This window comes from Tyto alba, unplaced genomic scaffold (genome assembly GCF_018691265.1).
Source record: "Tyto alba isolate M040663 unplaced genomic scaffold, T.alba_DEE_v4.0 Super-Scaffold_28, whole genome shotgun sequence".
Classification (NCBI taxonomy): Eukaryota; Metazoa; Chordata; class Aves; order Strigiformes; family Tytonidae; genus Tyto; species Tyto alba.
Window position 1 is genome coordinate 5,562,477 of NW_024881302.1, and position 22,137 is coordinate 5,584,613.

General features: G+C 40.7%; 1 protein-coding gene across 1 annotated transcript in view; it reads left to right on the forward strand.

Moving 5' to 3' along the window:
• Nucleotides 1-470: 470 nt before the first annotated feature.
• Nucleotides 471-22,137, forward strand: part of GNA12 (G protein subunit alpha 12) — a 44,384-nt gene continuing 22,717 nt past the window's right edge. The window contains exons 1-2 of the mRNA XM_033000321.2: nt 471-1,239; nt 13,804-14,019. Coding sequence (XP_032856212.1) covers nt 919-1,239; nt 13,804-14,019 — 537 coding nt within the window. The 5' untranslated portion in view covers nt 471-918. The remainder of the gene's footprint in view (nt 1,240-13,803; nt 14,020-22,137) is intronic.

A 22,137-nucleotide genomic window follows, 5' to 3' on the forward strand; every position in this document is an offset into this window, starting at 1 on the left:
CTTCATGTCATTGCATGACTTCTGCAGCGTGACTGCTGAGCCGCTCCGGTGATGATCTAACGTCCGCGGGTTGGTTTTTCCCCTCACTCACGTTCCCGGTGCCGGCGAAGGGCCGCTCGCAGGCGTCCCTCGGCCGCGGCTCCCACCTCACGCCAACGGCCCGTGACGCAACGTGACGTCACGCCCCGCCTCCCGCAGCGAGGCCCAGGCCCCGCCCCCTGCGAGACTGCCTCGCTCGCGGGCCCGCCCTCTCGCCTCTGATTGGTGCGCGCCCCGCCACTCGCAGAGCAGCTCCACCCGCGTCCCCGCCCTCACCTTGCCCTCAGCCCTGCCGCCCGCTTACCCCCGCCTCCCATGCCGGCTTCTCCAATTGGAAGAGGGAGGCGGTTGACCGACACTCCTCTCACCCAGTGAGGTGCAAGCGCTGGCGGGGCGGGAGGGCTGAGCGGGCACCTCCCTCCGCAGGCGGCGGCGGCAGCGTTCCCTGACCGAAGGGGCCGGGGGCTCCGCGTCCGTCCCCCGCCCCCCCCCCCCCCCAGCCCCGCTGTGCCTCATCGGGACCGGTCGCGGGCTGAACCGGGGGCTGAGGGGCTCGGGGGCGTCTTCCCGCCGCTCGGAGCGGAGCGGGGCGGCGGTGCCCCCCTCCCCAGGCAGGGCCCGCGGGCCGCACCCCGCCGCCACCCCTCCCCCGCGGCCGGCCGGCCTTCCCGGGCCGCACCCCGCCTCCTCTCCCTCCGCAGCGTCGCCCAGCCGAGCCGGGAGTAGGGGAATGGGCGGTCCCGGCTCCTAGCCCCCGGCTGCGGGCGCTCGCTGCTCCTCCTCCCGGGTCCCAGCGTCTCGGTGGCCTCCGCCCGATGCTGGCGGAGCTGGCTGGGGTCTCCGCGGCGTCGTGAGCGCTCCTGCCGTCCCTCAGCCGCCATGTCCGGCGTGGTGCGCACCCTGAGCCGCTGCCTGCTGCCGGCCGAGGCCACGGGCCGCGCCGGGGAGCAGCCGCGGCGGGAGGGCAAGGAGCGGAGCCGCGATGCGGAGCGGGAGGCGCGGCGGCGGAGCCGGGAGATCGACGCGATGCTGGCCCGGGAGAGGCGGGCCGTGCGGCGGCTGGTCAAGATCCTGCTGCTGGGCGCCGGCGAGAGCGGCAAGTCCACCTTCCTCAAGCAGATGCGGATCATCCACGGCCGCGAGTTCGATCAGAAGGCGCTGCTGGAGTTCCGGGCCACCATCTACGAGAACATCCTCAAGGTGAGGGGCGGGAGGGAGCCTGGGCCCGGGGCGGGGGATGGCGGGGGGATGGAGGCCGGCGCCGACACATCCACGGCAGTTCGGGGGAGTTTAGGCCGTGCCCGGAATCGCCGTCGGAAAAGGATGTGAGCTCGGCTGGGGAGGCGGCAGCTGCCCCAGGGCTGCGCCTCCCGGGAGCCCCCTTTCTCCGGGGAAGGGGTCTCGGAGGGTGCAGGTGTTTCGGAAGGCGGGTGCCTTTTGTGCGGCTGGGGGAAGCGAGGCTCTGGGTCTCCAGCACTCTCCGTCAGAAGGCCTCGATGAAGAAGGCTCAAAGGAAACTTCCCTGCAAAGGGGATTGAGAAAAGCTTTGTGGAAACGCAGAGGAAGGAGGATATAGGTGTGGCCTGCCTTCTGGAAAAAACATTATGAGGGCATCCTCGAAGTCAGAATTGGAGAAACTTCAAAATTTGAAGCAATGAGAAGGAATTTCCGTGTCTGCAAAATGGCCTGAGTCTGTGTACCTTGAGATGGGATGAGAAACGGGTCCTCATATAGAAGCGAGTGGTTGTTGCTTGGTACCTCTTTAGAAATGGGGGAGCATAGGACCTTAGAGTTGAGCAGTGTGGGATGTTATCAAACGTAGTGCTGAAAGGGAAATAACTTTCTTTTTGGTACTTTTGCAAAAAAGTTTTTTGTTCTATGTGTGTGCAGCCTCTATAGTGTTGGTAGTATATTTCTCTAGTGACTGGAGAATATAAAGGTAGGGCCTTTGGTCTACAGACAAGGAAAATCAGCCTTGACAAATACTGTTTCTCTCTGGGAAACAAGCTTTGATGCCTTGTGCAGATAGAAGTGATCATATTTTAGAAAAATACCTAAAGATGTATAAAAAGCTCCTTTAAGAATAGCTCTCTCTTCATCTTCGTAATCTTCCCCTAAAAGAACTGCTACTTTCTTGCCTATATTTTTCTGTAGGACAGTCTCTTTTCTTATGTGGGCATGGATTTGTGAAACTCTGAGATTTCATAGAAAATTAGAGAGGGAATGTACAAGTTAAGGATAACAAGTTGCTTCTGAATTTTCAGATTCGTTCTTAAATAGAAGCTTTATATGCACTTAATAGGTGCATGCACGCAGTGACTCTTGTTTTCAAGAATGCTGCTATTCCATGAAGGGCTTTTGCTTCTGCTACTGAACAGGTAAATTGTTGACTAATTTTCTTTTCCCTTTTTTCATCCATTTTCAGAATTACAGGAACCCATTAACTGCAAAAAAAGTTGAAGCTCAGGAACTTCTCTTTCATTGTAGTTATGTGATCAAAGAGAGCGTTATAAGTTTATCTATACATGTAGAAATAAGGAATCTTTTTATAGAGGTCTTAATGCTTATTTTGGTACTGTCAGTGATTTATTTGTTACTGCTATTGATTTAAAGTAGTACCAGGGGCTTTTCAGGAAGCAATTTGTGAAAAAGGAGAAAAATCCGAGACTTCTTCCTCTTTAAGCTGTCTAAGAAATACTACTTATGATTAAATGTTGTAATATTTTATGTATGCAGAAGGTATAGAGCTTTCAGTAGTAGAATTTAGTGTGATTTGGAAAGGAAGATAAGTGTCTCCATCTTGTAGTAGGGGAGACTGAGTTTTGCACTTGAAACATTTGTCTGTTGGATGGCTTTGGGCAAATTTGTAGAACTTAAAGTAGAATCCAGGTCCTCAAGGTAGCAGTCAGGTGTTCTGATTTCAAGACAAGTAGTTACCAACACTTCTTGAATTGTCAGCTGAACACCTCTTTAAGCCTATTAATAAACTAAAATCTGGAAGGGTTTTTAAAGTGAGTTAATGTGGTTCAACAGATTGCCCTTTTGGCCTTGCAGTTCATGATTTGGGAATGTTAGGTTAGGCTATCCTTCTAGGTACATGGATTGCATTTGTCTGACTCTTCCTTCTCTTATTTCTCCAGATGACAGAGGCGGCTTTTGCATATAAGAATACAGTTTACTTTTCACCCATAGGTTTTGGGGAATTGCATGGGAGTGGTCGCTATGGAAAGAGTATGCAGAAGAAGAGAGAGCAAACAGAGGAAACTAAATGAGTTTTTCTGGTGGGAAGGAGGTCTGAGACTGGAGTTGTGGGGAGAAGGCAGTAGATGTTCTGTTTGTGTTTTGCTCATCTGAAGGAAACCTGATAACACCTTGATATTCTGCCATAATCATCAGGAAGAAATCAAATACCAAGACAGAATTACAGGGCGCTCAAAACAGATTGATGTTGTCAGTGCATTTATTTTAGGATAATTGTGTAATACTTTCTTTCATTAAACTTTGTTCTGTGGATAACCATAAAACGTTTCAAGTAAACTTATTTTACTTCTTTAACGATGTAAATTGTCAAATGAACCTGATTGCTATTCTTTCTATAATAAAGTGTTTAGACTACAGGGTCTTTTCACTTTTTCAGGAAGTTCAGACAAGAATGATCATCGATTAATACTAAATGGAGCGGAGATCACCGTGTATCTAATTGACAAGAAAAGATGTACTATAAAAATTCATCTTATAATACATGGACAATGTGAAATGAAAATGATCCTATCAAATAGCATATAAGTCTGACATTGTGAAGTACAGCTGCAGCAGCCTTAGCCCCTTTTTCCACACAGTTCTCGGCATGGTCAAACAATGGTTCTGTTAAGCTTTTACAACACTGAGATCTGAGTTAGAAATGCAGTGTAAATCTCTGGGATTAAATGGTCAATTTTCATTTTCCAGCCATGACTAAACTCCTCTCTGAAGGAGGAGGATTACTACTCTCTCAATAGTGCTTGATAATTCTGAAGTGCTTATTGCAGTAGTATTTAAGCAGTCTATACAGCTTATGGATAACGAAGGAACTAATTCAGAGAACAGAACCTGAAACCTCTTTGAAAATAACAGTATATGAATTGACGTTAGTGTCAGCTTCCACTTTCTTTTGAGTTTTCAGCTTCTCACTTTTCTGATATCTTCCTTACCCTGTTCTCTCTGTTTTTCATCCCTCACTTCAGGAAACCCTAGTTAGAAACAAAATGCTGAAATGAAATAAATCTATTATACAGAATTTACTTTTCCATTTAGTACAGGTGATGGTTCAGGGCCGTGCTAGCTTTTTCTGGCATTTGTGGGATGGTCTTCAAATACATTAGTTTTGCTTTGGTTTAAGGTAAATAGTCATCAGTTAACTAGGGTTTTGCTTGTTAATCGAGGCTAAGTTTCAAAGTAACTTTTTGGAACTTTTTGATGATTGAAGTGAAAAGCAGTAGTGTTAATGTTCTGGTATGAGTACACAGGCTTCATGACTTTAGCACACCCACCTGGAAAAGGAAAGTGGATAGGACAGGACTAGCTGCTGCAGCATGAATTTTAAGGCAACTCTGGGATATACAGAGAAACTCGGAAAACTTTTGTGTACCTTAAGTTTCAAGTCTAAGAAATGGCTGGTGGTGTTACATGAGTGTTTTGATGTCTTCCAAATGTAGCTAAAAGAATCTTTTGATACCTTCCAAAACAGATGGGTTGGCCTTGCTATTCTACTTGCTTCCTTTGATAACAGTTAAAGAGCTTAGATACTTGATGAATCATGGCTCTGATGTTCCTTGTCTAAATGTTTTTTTGTTTCAAGTATGAGAATATCACGCTGCTTGAAAAAAACCTGGTTTAGCTGCATAAGAAAATAATTAATCTACAAGCACCAGAGCAGTACTTGCACCAGCTTGTTTGGGAGATTTCAATCTGAAGAGAGAAAAAAAATCAGCTTTTGAAAGCCTGAAGTATAACTGAGTTTTTTGGTAATGTTAGTTTCCATGTTGAAAATGAGAAGGCCAGCTCAAGGTTTCAATACATCTGTGAGTGTTTTCTAGTTGTCTGTGGCCTGAATTGTGGTGATTAACTAAGCGATTGAAAAGCCTGGAATTGTGAAGGAGAGGACTGCTCAGGAAATGGTGTTACTTCATTTGTGGGCTCTGAGTGGGGAGAAAAACAACCAAATATTTTGGACATGAAAACTCCCTGGGGATATCTTTGGGACTTTTGAGTGCAATTGCGATACACGTGGGCATACCCAAGAGCATTTCTCCTTGACAGCTTGAATATGAGTGACAGTAAAGCAGGCAAAATGAGTAGTCTGGGCTGAAGCCCATTTTAAGAATAACTTTGAACTTCTGCAACCAGTACTAAATCTAGGATGCTGCTGCTTCATTGTTGCAGGTACTCTGTATACCTGCAATGGCCTTATGCTGTGTTTATGGTCTCTGACTATAAGGTAGATGTACCTTGTGTCATTGGAAAACAGAACAAGAAAACTAGCTTGCAACTTGCATCTGTACCTGACTGAAACCTGCAAAGTCTGAAGTGAGACAAGAACGGTCTTCAATTTAATTGGGAGCTGTGCTTTAAGTGTCCAAATTACCTAGTCATTTGTAGTGTAAGCATATGTCTTCTAATAGCCTACAAATGAAGGGGGGATACATCTTTTCATTATGTGAAGTCTAGGTATTCTTTAAATGGACTTGACTACACGTTTCCTTGGGTTTACATGCAAATTAATTTAGTAACCCATTAGGAGGTGATGATAGTGACACTCAAGCTGTAACTTCAGAGTTGGGATCTAGCTATACTTGAGTAGTTGGTCGCAGGACAGTATTGATCTCGCTTCTGCTGGGACAGCACAGATTCTTTTGAAAGGAATGAGAATACCCTGTAAGATCTGTGGCTAATTAGGAGCTTTTCCATCAAATTTAGCATACAAGTGCTAAATTTCTGTGATAGAACCGGTATTTAAATCTGATTATCTTTGCTTGTGCTTTTACTGTGTAGTGGTTGTTTTAATATAAAAAATAATATTCCCAAAATTACATAGAAAAGAAAAACCCTTATGAGTCTAGTTGTTTCTCCTGTTCCACGTTCATTTAATCGATGAAACTCTCACTAACTTCCAGCTGATGTATTTTCTGTGTCTCAAATATAAATTCTGTCAGCTCTGTTGGTCTCTTTGCCTTTGGAGTGTCTTGGCTGGGCTAGGAGAGAGCAATTTATCTTCATCATGGTGGATAGTGGAAGAGGAGTAATGGTCAATCATAAATGATAAATATTCATTGTTGCTCCAAAATAGAGCTTACAATGCTCTTGTGATGTAGTCATTAGTATTGCAGACCACGAGTTAGTCCCTGGAGACTGTAGACACATACTTTGATGTGTTCCAGACAAAAGTTTAGTCACTTGAGTGACTAAATTTGGGAGCTTACATTTTATTCAGTTGGTTGAGTATACATATATTTTTATGATTAACTTGTAAAGACTATTGACAAAGAAATTAGCAAATTGTACTACTAACAGTGTTTACAAGAAAACTTTGGAGCAAACTAATAAGTGTTGTTTGAAAAATTAAGTTCAAGACAAAGTTACAACAGGAGGTAAAGCTAGAAGGAATCAGAGGCTGTAGAGTTTCCAAATGAACTTCCTTCACTTGCATGGTTTTTTTTTACCCTTGTGGGGCTGAGGGGCTGATCTTATCTTAGTGTTGAAGGCCCACCTCTCTCTACCCTTTGCTTCTGTCTAAGCACATCTGCTGGGTACTGTGGCAGTATATTTGATGGCATCATGACAGGATCTTGTCAAACCTGATGGGGATACTTTTGGAGCTGCAGTTGCTGCTTCCATTCCATTGAAAGCACGAGCTAGATACTAATGAGGTGGTCTCAGAAAAAAGGAGAAACCTGGTAATGTAACTCTGAAAGCATTAACTCAGAGCTTTTTTAAGGTCCTGCACCAGTTGTCACCTCTGAGGTCATCATCTCTACTTTGTGCCTGATTGCAAGTAAAGCTTGCAGTAAGGGCATTTTTTTTTTCTTCTGCTGCATTTAATGTCATTTTGCTGGATTCAGTCAGACAAGGACTCTTTTCAGAGTTTCCAGACAAGCAGACATCACTGCTGCTCCCAATTCAGAGATTCAGTGGCTAATCCAAATGTTTCTTAATGTTTGTGTTCCTGTGGACTAAGTAAATGACACTTCCCCTTTGTTCCCATTTTTTATATGTATGTTGGGCTGGACGGTAGGTCATCTTTACTGTTTACCCTGCTCTCACCTGGGTGGTTCTGGAGAGTGAATGGTGAAAATACATGCATAACTGGTGAGCCTTTCTGTTGGTCTAACTGGGCTAACTGGTGCTTCTTCCACCCTTACCCTTGTGTCTGTCTCACAGCAAACTAATATAGGTAGTAGAAACCACTTTTTATATAAATTACTAGCCTTTGTTGATGTTTGCTCACTGGATTGGCTTGTGAGCTCAGACAAATGACAGACATATCAGACAGGAGAGGGTGGAACTGCACTACCAGGTAAGATGCTTCTTTTGGTGGTACCTGGTTGTTAGACTGACTGCTCTGTAATGAGAAACCTTGTCCTTAATGACACTGGGATCTTGGCTGCTGCTTGGCTATAACGTTCCAAGGACATAAATCAAATAAAAACACCGTTAATGCTTTTACGATAGCGTGCTATAAAAACCTGATTGTCTTGCTATTACTTTGTTAGATTACCTTCTTCCCAGTGTTCCAGATGGCAATTTAAAAAAAGTGCGTGCAAGTATTTGCAAATACTGACAACTTTATTTTTAAAAAATATATTTGAAAATGTCTTTTTTAGAGGGTTAAGAGTTGTTTTCTAAAAATACAAGTAGGTTACATTTTATCATCTTTCTTTGCTTGCCAGTAAGCATTGCTGCTGAAATGTCCAGTCCCATCTATGGCTGTGTGATTCAGCTTTCTCTCTCTTGTATTGGCACCAGTGATCGCGGAGCTGTTGAAGTTTTTGGTACAGTTAAACTTGATGGCCTGGCTGGACCTGTGTTCATATGGCTGCATCACTTCCTACTGTTCCACTGGCATAAAGGGAGTATTAGAAATACCTCGCTAAGGTGGGAGCACTCCTTTTGGCATTAGCTCAGATTTATATTGATATCTGTGAATTGTGATTCCCAGACTTTTGCCAGTTCCTTCTCAACAATGAGGAAGAGCACACAGTAGGAAACATGTTTGAATCTTCCTGTTGCCTGCAATAGTCATGTTGGTTTACGCCTGTAGGAGAAGACAATCTCCGAGTTCCCTGATCAAGTATTCAGCAGTGATCAGCACTTCTCTCACAACAACGATTTCTATAAGTAGAATATAGATGCTGGAGAGAGGGCTTTTGTATGAGGTTCAGCAGTGGATTAACCTTAAATTTTAAAAGTAGCTGCTGCCGTATTTCACGTGTAACAGTTATTCTGTTGTCTGTGATCTCATACCCAGTAGCAGTTCCTTAAAATTAGTTTGAGAAAATGCACTGTAGGAGACTTCTATATTTGTATACAAACTCTACGTAGTTTTTTGAGTTCTCTCTAGACACATGACTACAATAATCAAATCTTCTGATCACTTGACTGCTGGTTTGTGCACAGAAGAACCTGTCCTTGCTTATGAGTGAGTGCCCCCCAAACCTTTTGTTTCCATTGTGAGTTTGGAGCTTAACTGTGGTGTGCTCACTTGGCCTCTGAGTTGGTCCATCTGGTGAAAGGTGTGAGATTTTAAAGATAACGAATCCTTCAAGTACTAGAATAATTTAAAATGTGCATGTTGTGTTTTATGTAGTAGGGTAACTACTGATGTAAGGTGTTCTTAAATCAAGCTGCTCTGCAACACTTCATGTATTGGCAAGCATCACTGGCTTCAAGTGACATTAGTTAGTGATAACCTTTCTAATAACTTCCACAAAACCACTTCATTATTATTTTAAAATGCAAAACAGCCTAGATTTTTTTCAAAAGTAAAGGAGACAAAATATATTTGAGTCAGTCCTAGTAACAAGCATTTGTGCAAATGCTCATAAAACCTTCATACTGCTGGTGAGTAGCAAACATTGTGCTTGGTGCCTAACAGCTGTGCTCTGTCAGGCCAAGGATCTAGCATTTTGTCTCTGACATGAAAAAAAAAAAAAAAACAACCACCCCACAACCAAAAACGGGTGCAAGAACAAGGCAATGTGATACTTTGGTATACTCTTCCAGTTATTGGCAGCCTTTAGTTTTGGAAACTTCTTGAGCCAGGAGTTGCATCTGGAATGTAATTGAATAATCCTCTTTGGACCTTTTTTCCATCAATTTGTCTTGATTGCTTTCTGAGTCCGTTTATACTCTTGGCCAACATCCTATGTAAATGAGTTCATGTCACTGGGGGATGTATAGGAAAAACCCTTCTTTTAATTTAATCTTCTGTTTGATAATTGCGTTGCTGTACCACTTGTGCATAGGCTTTTTCTATCCCCCTTTCTCCAACAGGTTTGTAAATTCTGTAGATTTCTGGTATATCATGCCTCAGTTACTTTTTTTGGCACTGGGTTTCTAGATCTCCTTTAGTGTTTTTTTCTGCGTAAGATACAATACTTCATGAGTTAGATTGCATGTCCCACTCTTGTTATACCTTTTCTTGTTCCACCCTGTTTCCAAGTTTTGTGAATGCCAATTATTAGGAAAGGAATGGGACAGAGAACTTCCTATTTTCCTCCCTGACTGGTGCTTCCAGTAGGCTGCTGTTTTGCCCTTTTGTAATGCCTGACACTGTCCTTATCTGTGAATTTTAATTCTTTCCATCTGTGCTTATTCTGGGTCCTGCTTTGATTGCAGCACAAGCTGCAGATCAGTTGAACTGTTCAGAAGTTTATTTCATATCAAAAATTGTTGCCACATTTTTTTCTGTATTCTAAATTTGAAAACAGAATGGTAATTAACAGTATTCGGTCTTCTGAATGAAAGAGTGAATTGCCATTTTCTATAGTAGTAGAAAATCAGAAAAATTGTCATAGCGGCATTGGGAAGGTTTACTATTAATTGAATGCTGAAATTAAAACAATCTGGTGTTACCTTCATTGTTAGAGCTTGGGAAGGAATGTTGTACATGTAAGAAGACCTGGTGTTTTTTTTTCTTATTTGTTCCAGTGGTGTCTGAGTCCAAATTAAGTTTTTATAAATATATTTTAACATTAAATATATCATTCTGTTCATTCTATGATAAATTGAAATTCTAGGAATTTTAATTAAATTTAATCTTCTAAATGAAGTCTTTACCTCTGGCCATCAACAGTGCCTATAAACTTTTAAGCAGTTTTACCTACAGATAAAAGTGACTCTCTGGCTATCTCCCATGCTGGTCTTTTTGGAGGAAAGAGGTATGGAAAGTGTTTTGAATGTGTTTCCGAAAAGAGGAAACTTCCTATGGTAACTTGTTCTGCAGACTAATGGAGCAAGGATTATCAAATACTCACTGTGGCTGCAAAAAATAGTGTTACCAGTAACTCTGTATTACTATACTCGCGTTTCGTGGGCTCTAAACTTCGTGGTTTCTCTGTTTCTCCTCATCTTTCTGACATCTGCTTGTAGCATTTATAGAACTGTTCTGTGGAGATGGAGAAATGTTAAGTTTAGATTCACTTTCCTGGGGATCTTGCCGAGTCACAAATACTGCTAAGAGTTGGGGGGGAAGAGACATTGCCTGTTTTGCTCATTATGTAAAGCTTTTACTCCTGATGCATTTTAGGTCTGTATCTCTAAGCTGGTGTGTTCTACAAATAGAATTTTTTTTTTTGAGAAGTGTTGTTCCTGTGGGTATGCATAGAATGGCATAGGACTGCTAATCCATTTCCTGGTTTTTTTTATATTCTTCATTCAGTGTTTAAAATTGACCTTCTATGTGTTACATACATGTCTGTTTTGTCAATACTGATGCTGATGCCTCTACATCTGAATCTGCCACTTTGTCCCAGACTGGGTTCTGTACGTGATTCGGTGGCAACCATTTCTCTCTCAAACAGTCAGAGGAAGGTGCTGATGCTACATGCTCCCTGTGGGTGACCTTACAGCAGTTAATGCACTCGCATAGGGTCTGTCAGGTCTAAGTTTAGTTCCCACTATTGCTCCAGGGAGATTCAAACCTGCGCTTCCAAGGAGCAGCAACCAACAGATAAGTGACTATTCTGGGACTGTAGCAGTCTCTACGCCCTTGATTGAAACTCTCTTCTGTGTTTTTCTCCAAACAAATGATGAAACTGTCCTTAATAACAGTCTCTGGAGATTCTTCGTATCTCCAGTGGGAGCAGGATAAGGTAGAGCAACTGTGGAGAAACGCACCGAGCCTCAGGGCCCAGTGCCACTTTATCCAAACAGCAATTGTGCAGCTTTGCCGACCCCTCCGAAGGGACTGTGGCAGCTGTGGGATGGGTAAGGGTTAAGTCAGTCTGAAAGCTGTGAGATAGAAAAGCCGGAGCTGAGCGGCTGGGGGAGATGGTTGCTGGTTGCAGGGAGCTGGAGCCGAAGCAGGTGAAAGGTCAGAGCTGGGCTGTGTGGGCTGGGAGCTGCAGGGCCCAGGGCTGGGGAGATGGTGATCGCGGCCAATTAACCACTTCTGTTCATAAGCACTTCTTGCTGAACAGAAACAAACGTGGCATTAAACACCTAGAAATAGCGGTGTCCCAGTCTAGGTTACCACAATGCTTTGGAAAAATCTCAAAGTTCTTGATTGGGGGCAAGGGAGAGCTGATGCTGACTTTGAATTGCAGCTGGGATGCTGTTCAGTGCAAGTGATGGGCTTACAAAAGTGTCTGAGGTCACAAGACTTCTCACAGGCATCTGCCATTTGGAGACAGAACCTTATAAGTGTTGTTTTTCTTCATGCTTACATTTAACATTGTTCAAGTAATGCAGATCTTCTGTTATATTCTGTTAATGAAGGGATAAACTCTAGGAATGAGAGTTGGCTTTTTGTCTGTATGACAGTTACTAAATAGTTATGTCTAGAATTTAAAGCAGCAGTTTGTAAATATATTCAGTTTTAGTCTTTTCATGATATGGTGGAGATATATTTTCCACTTCATAAAAAGAGAGTAACAATCACTAGAGAATCATAAATATTTACATTTTGGGGAAACTACTTCAGGAGCACTGTTGCATAAGTGACAACCACGATGGTTTGCTTTGAGTTTCTATTCTGAGACACTCACACTAAGTTGCTTCTCACTTCCCTCTCCAATTTTAATTTCCATTGGGAAAGTTACTGTTCTTCTTGTGTGGTGCTGTTAAAGGACTGAAGAGGTGAAGTGTTCAAGTGTTAACAAAACATACGTGCAGTCTTGATAGCTTAAAGTGTGAAAGAAAAAATCAGTCCAGTAACGTGGATGTTGATGTGAATAGCTGTGGAAACAAAACTTCAATTTTCATTTTTTATTTATTTTCATAAACTGTAAAACCAAAGATCAACACCATGAAAGAAGTAGTTTAATATAACCCATAGCTTTTATTAGTGAATTAGATGGTATTTGAGGTGCTAAGCCACCAAAAACAGTTCTATCCATTATTAAAATGGTGCTTACAATTGAGAAATAATTATTGGCCATCTGAAGCTATTCAGTATAGGTGCAGTTAGATTCAAGACTTAAGTTTCAAAGTTACTTAACTTCATATGTTTGGCTTGTTGCCAAGAATAGGAAACTAAGTTTCCATAAAAACTGCAGAATGTGAAATTAAGCAGTCTCAGTAGTCCTGTGTTAAATTTGAGAACTAGAACGCTATCCTTCCAGATTTTTTTTTCAAGAATTAGAGTACCAAAACCTACCTGTCATGACGTCTTAGTAAATGTGTGGCAAGTTCAAAAAGTAAGCTGGTGCTGATGGAAAACTGTACCTGCTTTACTGAGCCTAGCAGCTTGAAATATAAGCAGCGTTTTCATTCCTCTTGCCACTGGGCTTTCCTACTGGAGGCAACCATTTGGATGAAAGTGTCTCAATGGAAGATGCTAATTTACAGTAAATTTTCAAGAAATCTGTAGAGTTGGATAGCTGTGTTCTATAGCATCCAAGTTGATTGTGTTAAAATCGTGCTTTACAGCAACATGCTTTTTGGACCTTGCTAGTTTGGTATGGCTATCTTTCTTACCTAAATGTTTAACCAGTTGGTGGATGCATACAGCACTGGAAGTTACTAAGTTTCCTCAATTTTAGATGCTCAGTATACTTTACTTCATCAGAGCATACAGTAGTTCTTTCAGCAATATTTTTTTAGTGCTATTCTGATCTCCTAATGCTTGAGAAAGCTAGTATGTCCTTTTTGATATCTAAAATCCAAATACAAAAAAAAAGGTGGAAGAATACGGTTTCAGGCATGGTGTTACTTTTAAAACTACAGCAATGAGGATCATACATTAGTTCCCAGATACTTTTCTTATGCATTTGATGTTTACTTCTATTATCTTTTAGTAGTATTGTTTGTTACAACTGGCTGTTGCTGCTAGAATTTTTTTCCACCTGGAAAAATATATTGTGGCTAAGTTGCTTACACAAGGAAACTCCTATCTTATTTCTGTTGGAGATGTTGCAGTAAACAATGTTTACAATTTTATCCTGAGTTCAGTCTCACCAGAATAGTGGTTTTTTTAAAAAAAAAAAAAGCTTCAGGTACCTCTGAGTCCTTGTTCTTTTACACTTCAATCTTTTTATCACTGACTTTCTTATCTGAATCATTCTTTAGGGCTGCAGGGTTCTGGTTGATGCACGGGACAAACTGGGGATCCCTTGGCAGTACACCGAGAATGAGAAGCATGGAATGTTTTTGATGGCTTTTGAAAACAAAGCTGGAATGCCCATAGAGCCTGCCACCTTCCAGCTGTATGTACCTGCACTGGGTGCGCTTTGGAGTGATTCGGGAATCAAGGAAGCCTTCAGCCGTCGGAGCGAGTATCAGCTGGTGAGTATGTCATCTTCATGGTGGGAGGAAAAAAGTTCCCTGCTGTGTAAATCTCTCTTCGTTTGAAAGATTGCTTGCTACGTGCAAGATTTAGCCATCATGTGAGCTGTTTGTAGTAATGCTGTAAATCTGAGCACTTCAGCAGCAGAAACAAGTGGTAATTGGAGCCAAACTTGAAAAACTACATGGCAGTAAGAGGGAGTGAAAAAGTGCACATGACTGGATAAACTGGAAGGGCAAGAGGAACCAAAAAAGGCAGGAATTGGTTGAACTAAAAATATTTTAGCAGCTCAGTAGGTCTGTTCATAGTAGGTCACTGATGAAGGCACACTTAATTTGTAACTTTCCAGTCCTGCCAGCTTGCACTGTATTGATACTGGCAGACTATTCCTGCATGCAGATCTTTTGAAGTGAATGCAACACCCATTCTGGCTGCTGCTATTTGGCTGTTTCTTTTCATCCTGACGTCTGCAAGTGAAACTTGGATAAGCAACTGAAAGATGACAGTGAGCGTAAAAATGTTCTATCTTCCTTGCTTTCTTGTTACTAGGTTTTCATGCTCTTGTGCCAAAATAGCTGCACTTCTGGTATGGAATATGTTTCTGGCAGCTGTTCATAATCGACTCCTTTTTCTTCCTATGTACAAGATGGAGAGGCTTTCTTTTCCTCTCTCTTTCTTCCCTGTTCAGTGAAACAAGGTATTGATCCATGCAACCTACTACCATGGTTACTATTTCTTGGAAAATTATATGGGATGATTTCCTAATTGCTCTAATAAATGTATCTTTAAGATTTTAACATAGTAATTATGTTTCAATCTGCAGGTAGAATTCTTTTTGGGTTTTCTGTCTCCACACTGCATTCAGCTTTTTTTTAAAAAAAAGAGACTGTTAAAGGTGAAATTTTTTATGCCTGGATATGTTACCAGTGTTTAATTAGAGGAGTTAGGTAAAGGGTAGAAACATGGCTTTGTACAGTCTCCCTTGGACTCTTACAAAGGAATACAATGTAACTGAAGGAAAACTAGAGAAATTCAGTAGTGAAATTCTTATTGTTTGTTCCCTCATGCTGCTCCTCTGTGTGGGTTCTTTAGTGTCTAATATGCAGTTAAACTTACGTTGCAGCCCTTAGGTACTCATCTGTCTCTGCTAATAAGATGTCTATTTGAGTCTTGTTATTTCATGTCTTTGAAATCTGTCTCTGAAGTATTTTGAGACTGCTAAATGGCTAAAAAATAAATAAAATGGCTATGTAAAACTGTCACAGGATGATTGTATAAACCTCACTTCCTTAGGCTAAAAATGTACCAATTTCCATGTTACAGCACTGGGGGTGGGGAAGAGGATGTGCAGGGGGGAGAGAAGAGAGATTAATTTTCCATAATTCCTAGTGTCTGTAGACACAGACTAAGATTTTGCTGTTCTAAGCACTGTTCACATGTGGAATAAAAAGATGGTTTGTGCCACAGGGAACTTGAATTTAACATGAGACAACTACTAAGAGAAGCCAGTATAGTAAGCAATAATTGCATTAGCAGCCCGTTAAGATTGTTTTGTTTTTTTTTTCTGGGAAATGCTATGATCAAGCATGGGCTTTGTTTTTAGGGGGGAGATTTATATTGGGATCATGTGGGAGGTTCATTCCTGTACTGGTTAGCAATAAAATTGCATCAAACTGGAAAAAAAGTCCACTTTGTTGAATAAATAGCATTCCAAGACTCATAGGCCTACCTCTGCATTCTCTGGCTTTGAGGATTAAACAGGAAATACCAAAAAATAAAAAAGCCCCACAAAAACCAAGCATACAGGCATGCAAGTGATGATTTAATATGTTATCTTCAACATCCTGGTATCATTCTATCATGCATCTTTTTGGATGGCATTCATATAACCTGTTTAATGTTACTGGGGCAACTGGAACTGCTGCAGGCAGCACAACTGTTAACTTGTCAGTAGTGCAGTGATATACTGTGTCACAGAAATACCGTGTAACTTGGTCCTGCTGCATGCATGCGTGGCACTAACACCTTGAAAATCCCGGATGCTGTTATTTTACTGTGTATGCTGCATCACCATAAGACTAGATAGGCTGCATTTACCTCAATTGTAAATAAAAAGCACTTACTGCATAAAAGTTGTTGGTTTGTTTTGGGGGTTTTTCTTTGTTTTTGTTTTTGTTTTTTTTTTTTTTTTTAAAGGTAATAGATTTTTCTCAAGGATACAATTGCTACTTCTGGATTGATCACTAAACAAATTAAGACCTTAATAACTTGAACAAGTTTCCATGCCTTGTTTCTAGGTTTGGAGAAAGTCTGATTCCCAGAGTACATGGGGATTAGCAGCAGTACAGTTTCTTTAAAAAAAAATATATATTTTTTTTAAAAAAAACTACATAACTTTAAAGAAAGCAAGTGGTTTAAGGAGATGCCTTATTTATACCTGTATATGATGTGTATAAACCCATACCTTCATTTAGTTTAAACCCTTGCTGGATATAGACTCATGTAAATAAATAGAAGCCAGATATAGTGGACTCTGAGAAAATAAATCTTTTCTGAGTGGATTTTAACTAAGGCTAGAGAAAACCTCTGCATCACCTCTTCCTTTCTTATTTAGTATAAACGAGCTATTAAATGGAATACATTTGGTTTGAACTGAATTTGTTATCTTTATAATAAATAGTTTTTAAATCATCACCAAAATTTGGAGCTTTACATTACTATGATCTTTCTGAATGTTTCTGGACAATGTTTGAAATAATGACCTTGCTCAGCACTTGCATTTTCTTCACCCTGGTCTTACAGTCAACTGAGAACCAGCTCTTTTTATTATTGTTGTTATTTTGGCTTCTAAACTCTAGAATTATATTGGTCTGCTTTCTCCAGGAAGTTGTGTGACTTTGTTTAAAAATAGAGAGTAAAACATGTTGGTTGGTTAACTAGAACTGAAAATTGCAGTGTACAGGTGTCTTCCTATGTAAGGCTAAGCTTAATGACTGACTCAGCAGCAGTGAACTTGTTGAAAGAAAATGGCTCTGACCGTAACCTCATACAATCTGAAAGCTGCTTCTCTGGGACCACAGAAGCTGCCTCTGGGCATTTGAGTGTTTTGTGCTTCATATTCAGTGCCTAGAAGTGCTGGCTGTAAATCCCTGTCTGGGTCTTTGAGCATTTCAGAAGTGAGTGGGTGGATTCTACAATAGCAGGGTGCTTTTTTGCCTTCCCCCCCCCCCCCCCCCCCACATCGTCTTTCTTAAAGCAGACTGCCCAATTTAACTTTCTTCTCACAAACATCAGCCTCTCGTTCTTCCCCCGCCTCAGCCTGTCCCCACCGACCCAAGTTCCTCTGTTCCTTGTATGCAAGCCAAGCAGTTCGGGGACAAAAGGTTCATTGTATGTTTGGTTACATTGTCACGTCTCTGTCCTCATTTTTTAACTACTAGAATAGGAATTCCTTTATAATCAGGATGTGATTCTTCTCTTTTCTCCCTTGCCCTCATTATCTTATCCCGTTGTCTGTCTGTATGTTAGAAAGGGATATATTTATCATGTGTCTCATTGTCCTGTAACATTTGTTCATTTGAGGTTGCCTGTGGTAGTTCGGGCAACTGGGTGTTAATTCGTCATTGCCAGCAGGTGGAGACAAATTCTATTTTGAATGGCTTCTTGCAGAAGGGACCTTGGGATTTCAGTTATGATTTAGCTGAAAGTTATGATTTAGTTATGATTTAGCTGAAAGCTGATTTAGCTTCTTCAGTTTAAGCCTAATAACAAGTATTTGGGTGTTTAAGGGCATGTATCTGCAAGCTTTTTTGTATCCATAAATGATGTTTCCTTTTGCGTCATAAACCATAGAGACTGAAGCCAAGGTAGGAATTGCTTTGGTCGGTTGGTTTTTGGTTTGTTGGTGTTTCTGCTGGGTTTTTTCTTCCTCCTGGGTGTCTAGTGGGAGAATGTGAGAAGCCATTCACTTTTGTTTTAATGTGACTAGAGCAAACAAAGTCTGAAGTGGGGTTAGGTACTTTTTTGACTTATTGAAACCTAACCACAATAACATGAAGCATGCTAAAGATGGGACAAATAGGACTTGTGAGGCTAGAAAATGATACATTTGTCATGGTCAGGACAGATATATGTTGTGTGCTAGCACTGTTACAGAGCTTAAGCTAGCAATGAACAGGTCAGCAAAGGCCATCATCTGGCTTCATCAGTTCTTAAAGCAAAATCGACATTGTTCTATCAGGTTTTTTAAACATGCACAGCGGTTTTTGTTTTTAAATATTCATCTTAACTATTCTTAGTCAAATCAGTATCCTTATTTGAATGACTCTTACTGCTTCCCTTCAAAATACCAAGTCTTTCTAGCCTGTAACTATGCATTTCAGGATCTCCTGAACTTCTCGTGTATTACAAGTCATATTCATATCTCTTCAGGATCGATGGAGCTATTCACTATGAAAGCCAAAGCCTATTTGCAGTTAAGGCTACTGTGCTGAGTTATTCACATACAGCCAGACTAGCTTCTGACTTGTGCTTGCAGATACCTGCCCTCCTTGATACGGAAAAGAGCATGGCCATCCACGGAGACTGCAAAAGTTGTCTGTTTTAATGCAGTTATTCTTAATATACAGAATATGTTCATGATCCGTCACTAGAGTATCAATTTAAATTTAATTGTTAATACTGATGTTCACTGCATTATTGAAGATAATTTCTAAGGTTATAATATCTCCTTTTTTTAAAAAAAAATAAATGTCAGTGTTAATGGGAAGTAGTGGTTCCTGAGAGGGAAATAAGGGGCTTGCAAATACAGACAAAAACTTACTACTGTGTCTATAGCTATTTTTAGATCTGTGCACAGGGAATTGTATGGAACACTTCCAGTAATACTTCAAATACTAAGGGTCTCTGAAGCCTTGGATGTGGGAAGATTCTGGAAAATGTTTTAAAGGCTCTTTCTTTTTTTTCAATTCACCATTCTCTGGGTGTTTTGAGGTAGGTGGGTTTGGGGATATTTGTAATAGGACAGGAATCAATCCCCTATGAATTAACTATGTGGGGTTTTTTTTCCTCTAAGCAGACACTTGAAATAAATCAAAGTGGTTACGTTATGCCTACCAGAAGATATAGTGTGCTGGAATTGTTGCATAGTGAACAGCTTGCTCCCTGCACTGCTATAACTTTGTTGCTGCAGACTCCTTATGGAAGGAGCCGATGGTCTGGAAGCCTCACAGGCAGCCAGCTGTGTGTTTTGGGCAGTAGAAGGGTAAGGCACTAGTCATGCGCACTAATTATTGATTCAGAGAGGGCAAACTGTTGCTTAAATGTCTTTATTTTGGTACAGAAATACTAGGTACGGCAGTAATATAAGATGATCAGGAGTTAGGCTACATACCAGCTGCTATAGCATATGGAGGTTATGTGGCAGCATTTGAGTGCCTCTAGAAACCAAGTGAATGGAGAGGTTGGACGGCAGAGTACTGATTTGACATGAGAAGTAGGTGACTTTTGAAGTGGCATGTTAAATGAAATCCATAGGAGTGGGCTCTATTTTGTCAGAATTCTTCAGTGCACTTTAATAGAGATTTCTAGAATCCTTAAGTAAAATGTTTCCAGCTGATCATTTGTCTTAAGATGTAAGGGCAGAGTAGAGTTAGCCTTAAAAGCATGTTTTTAAGTATTTTACTCTTTTTTTCAGCATATATGTTACAGCACTGAAATGCAGGAGTATTTGTTCCTGGTATTGACATAATGCACTTGCTAATACACTTCCTCTTGAGGAAATACCAAGAGTCAACTCAACTCCAGCTTATACAACTGGCCATAACACAAAAATGTGCTCTTTTTGCAAACTACTGTTTGAATGTGAGTTTACACAAGAGACAATGAATGTTGGTTATTCTGTAAGGATGATTTTTTTTTTTTTTTTTTTTTTTCCAGAGCTGTGAAACTCACATTTCATCAGTGAAATCCATTGGGGCTTGACCAATGCTGATGAGATGTACAAAGGAAATAGCTACGTTGTTCAGAGTGCCAGCATGGGAAATCTTGTTACCATTTAGTGCATGTAACTGAGACTAGGCCGCGACTCTTTGACAAATTATTTTCAAGCTTTGCTTGGGTATTCCTAGTTTGCAGAACTCCTGTGAAACTAAATTATTGCTGGGGAGGTTATTTGTATTTTTCTTTTCTAGATCTGAATGGGACATACCACTCTGACCCAGAAAACTTTTTAAAAAACAGTGGATTGACAGCAGCACTATACACCAGAAACTCATGTTTGCTGTTACCTAGCATTGATGTTTTGTAATTATGCAGTGTTAGTGCTGAAAGTCAGGTACATCTGTACCTAACTGCTATATGAATTTATTTTCATTTTTGTTTAAAGCTGATTGTGAAGCTGTGGATGGTAAATAGGCCTGTTTGAATTTAGCTATTATATTTAAGGAATTATAGTGCTATATAACCTAAGCCTTCACTTAAATTTGCTACTTGTTTGTTATAAAAATAATAGTAGTAGTCTGTTACAACCTGATTATGTTACATTCTAAAACAGTGGCTTAATCTGACATAAGATGTCATATAACTTAAAAGATCATTAACTTGCAGAGTTTACCTATGCAATTTGAATAATATCCTGCTCTGGACTCATAGAGCAGGGTGAGTTTTGGAGATGTTTGTCTTTATTTAAATATCTAAGCAAGGTTTTATGCCAATATTGTGGCAATTAAGTGACGTAGGTCCAGACTTAAATTCTTAGTTCTCTCCTCTAATCCTAAGACCTCAAAACTTTACAGTCAGGTTTTAGAGTTTGATTCATATTTGTACAGCAAAAATTAATTGCTTGTTTACGTATAATACTGCAAAGCATTATGGCTGGTCCATAGTAGGAAGGATTAGCAGTTGGACTCCCTAGCTTCTAATGCTGTGTACAAGACCATATAGGAAATTTTTTTCAGATCAGTCTCAAGTAAGACCTCTCAAACAAAAGTGGCATTTTGTTAAAATAGGTGAGAGTTAGTGAGTTATAGTTTGGGTTTTATTAAAAATTGAGAGGTACCATAAAGCAAAATGCAGCTGAAAACCTTTGCACAAAATTCTGTGGATATTAGCTAATACTGTATAGTTTGTCAGTGTGCATCTACAGAAGTTAAATGCTCGGTTTCCTACTGTATTTTCAGTATTCTAAAAATAAATGCTTAAATGAGATATGTTAATGGGCCTGCTGCCACCAGAACAACTCCTTGAGCAGCACAGTGTTTGGCTGTACCAGCGCTAGTGTCTTGACAGTCACGGAGATTCGAATTTAGGACTAAGCTGGAGCAGGAGGCAGAGTTGAGGCTGCCTTCATATAACACATTGTCTGTCACCTACACCAAAGAATGCTTCACTTGATAATCTCAGTTTTGCTTTAAGTGCTACTGAGCAAGAGGTGAGAAGAACTTGCATTTAAAGTAGGCTGGATTCAAAACCATGCAGAGAATCGAAAACCATAAATCATTTTATGCTGCAAATCATTTTGAATTCTAGCACAATCCACTTGTGCAATATTTTTTTCTATGACAGAAGCCATTCTTTCAGGCAGAACCATCCATAGAAAGCTGTGTGATGGGTGCAAATGGTTATTAGCTGTTCTTATATACTTTCTGCTATTGGAGAGAAATAACAAGAACCAGAAAGGTCATGAATTATGACCTTTTCAAAACAGTGCAAATAGAAAAGCGTTAGAGAATAGCAGTTTGTTACAGTACCTACCTTAAGTCTGAACCAAGGATTAAAGCCCTCTGTACTAAATGCTCTGTGGAAAAATAAAAGGATTCCTGCCATGAATTGCTCCGGGACTTAGGTTATGACGAAATGCAGCAGCTGGATGAAATGTAGCCTGCATGGAATTGGGAGGATAAATTGGAAAGTAACGAGCAGATCATACATAATAAATAAGTGGATAATAAGAAATTGATATGCCTACCATATGGGAACCAAGACAGACGCTGAGTAAAAAGAGCTGTGCTACTGACTGTTCTAGTACTCTGTTTAGTGAATTCCCAGAACTCTACAATTTTTCCATTTTTTTATTTTTTTCTTTAAAGATCAAAAACCTAGGGCAAAATCACCTCTGA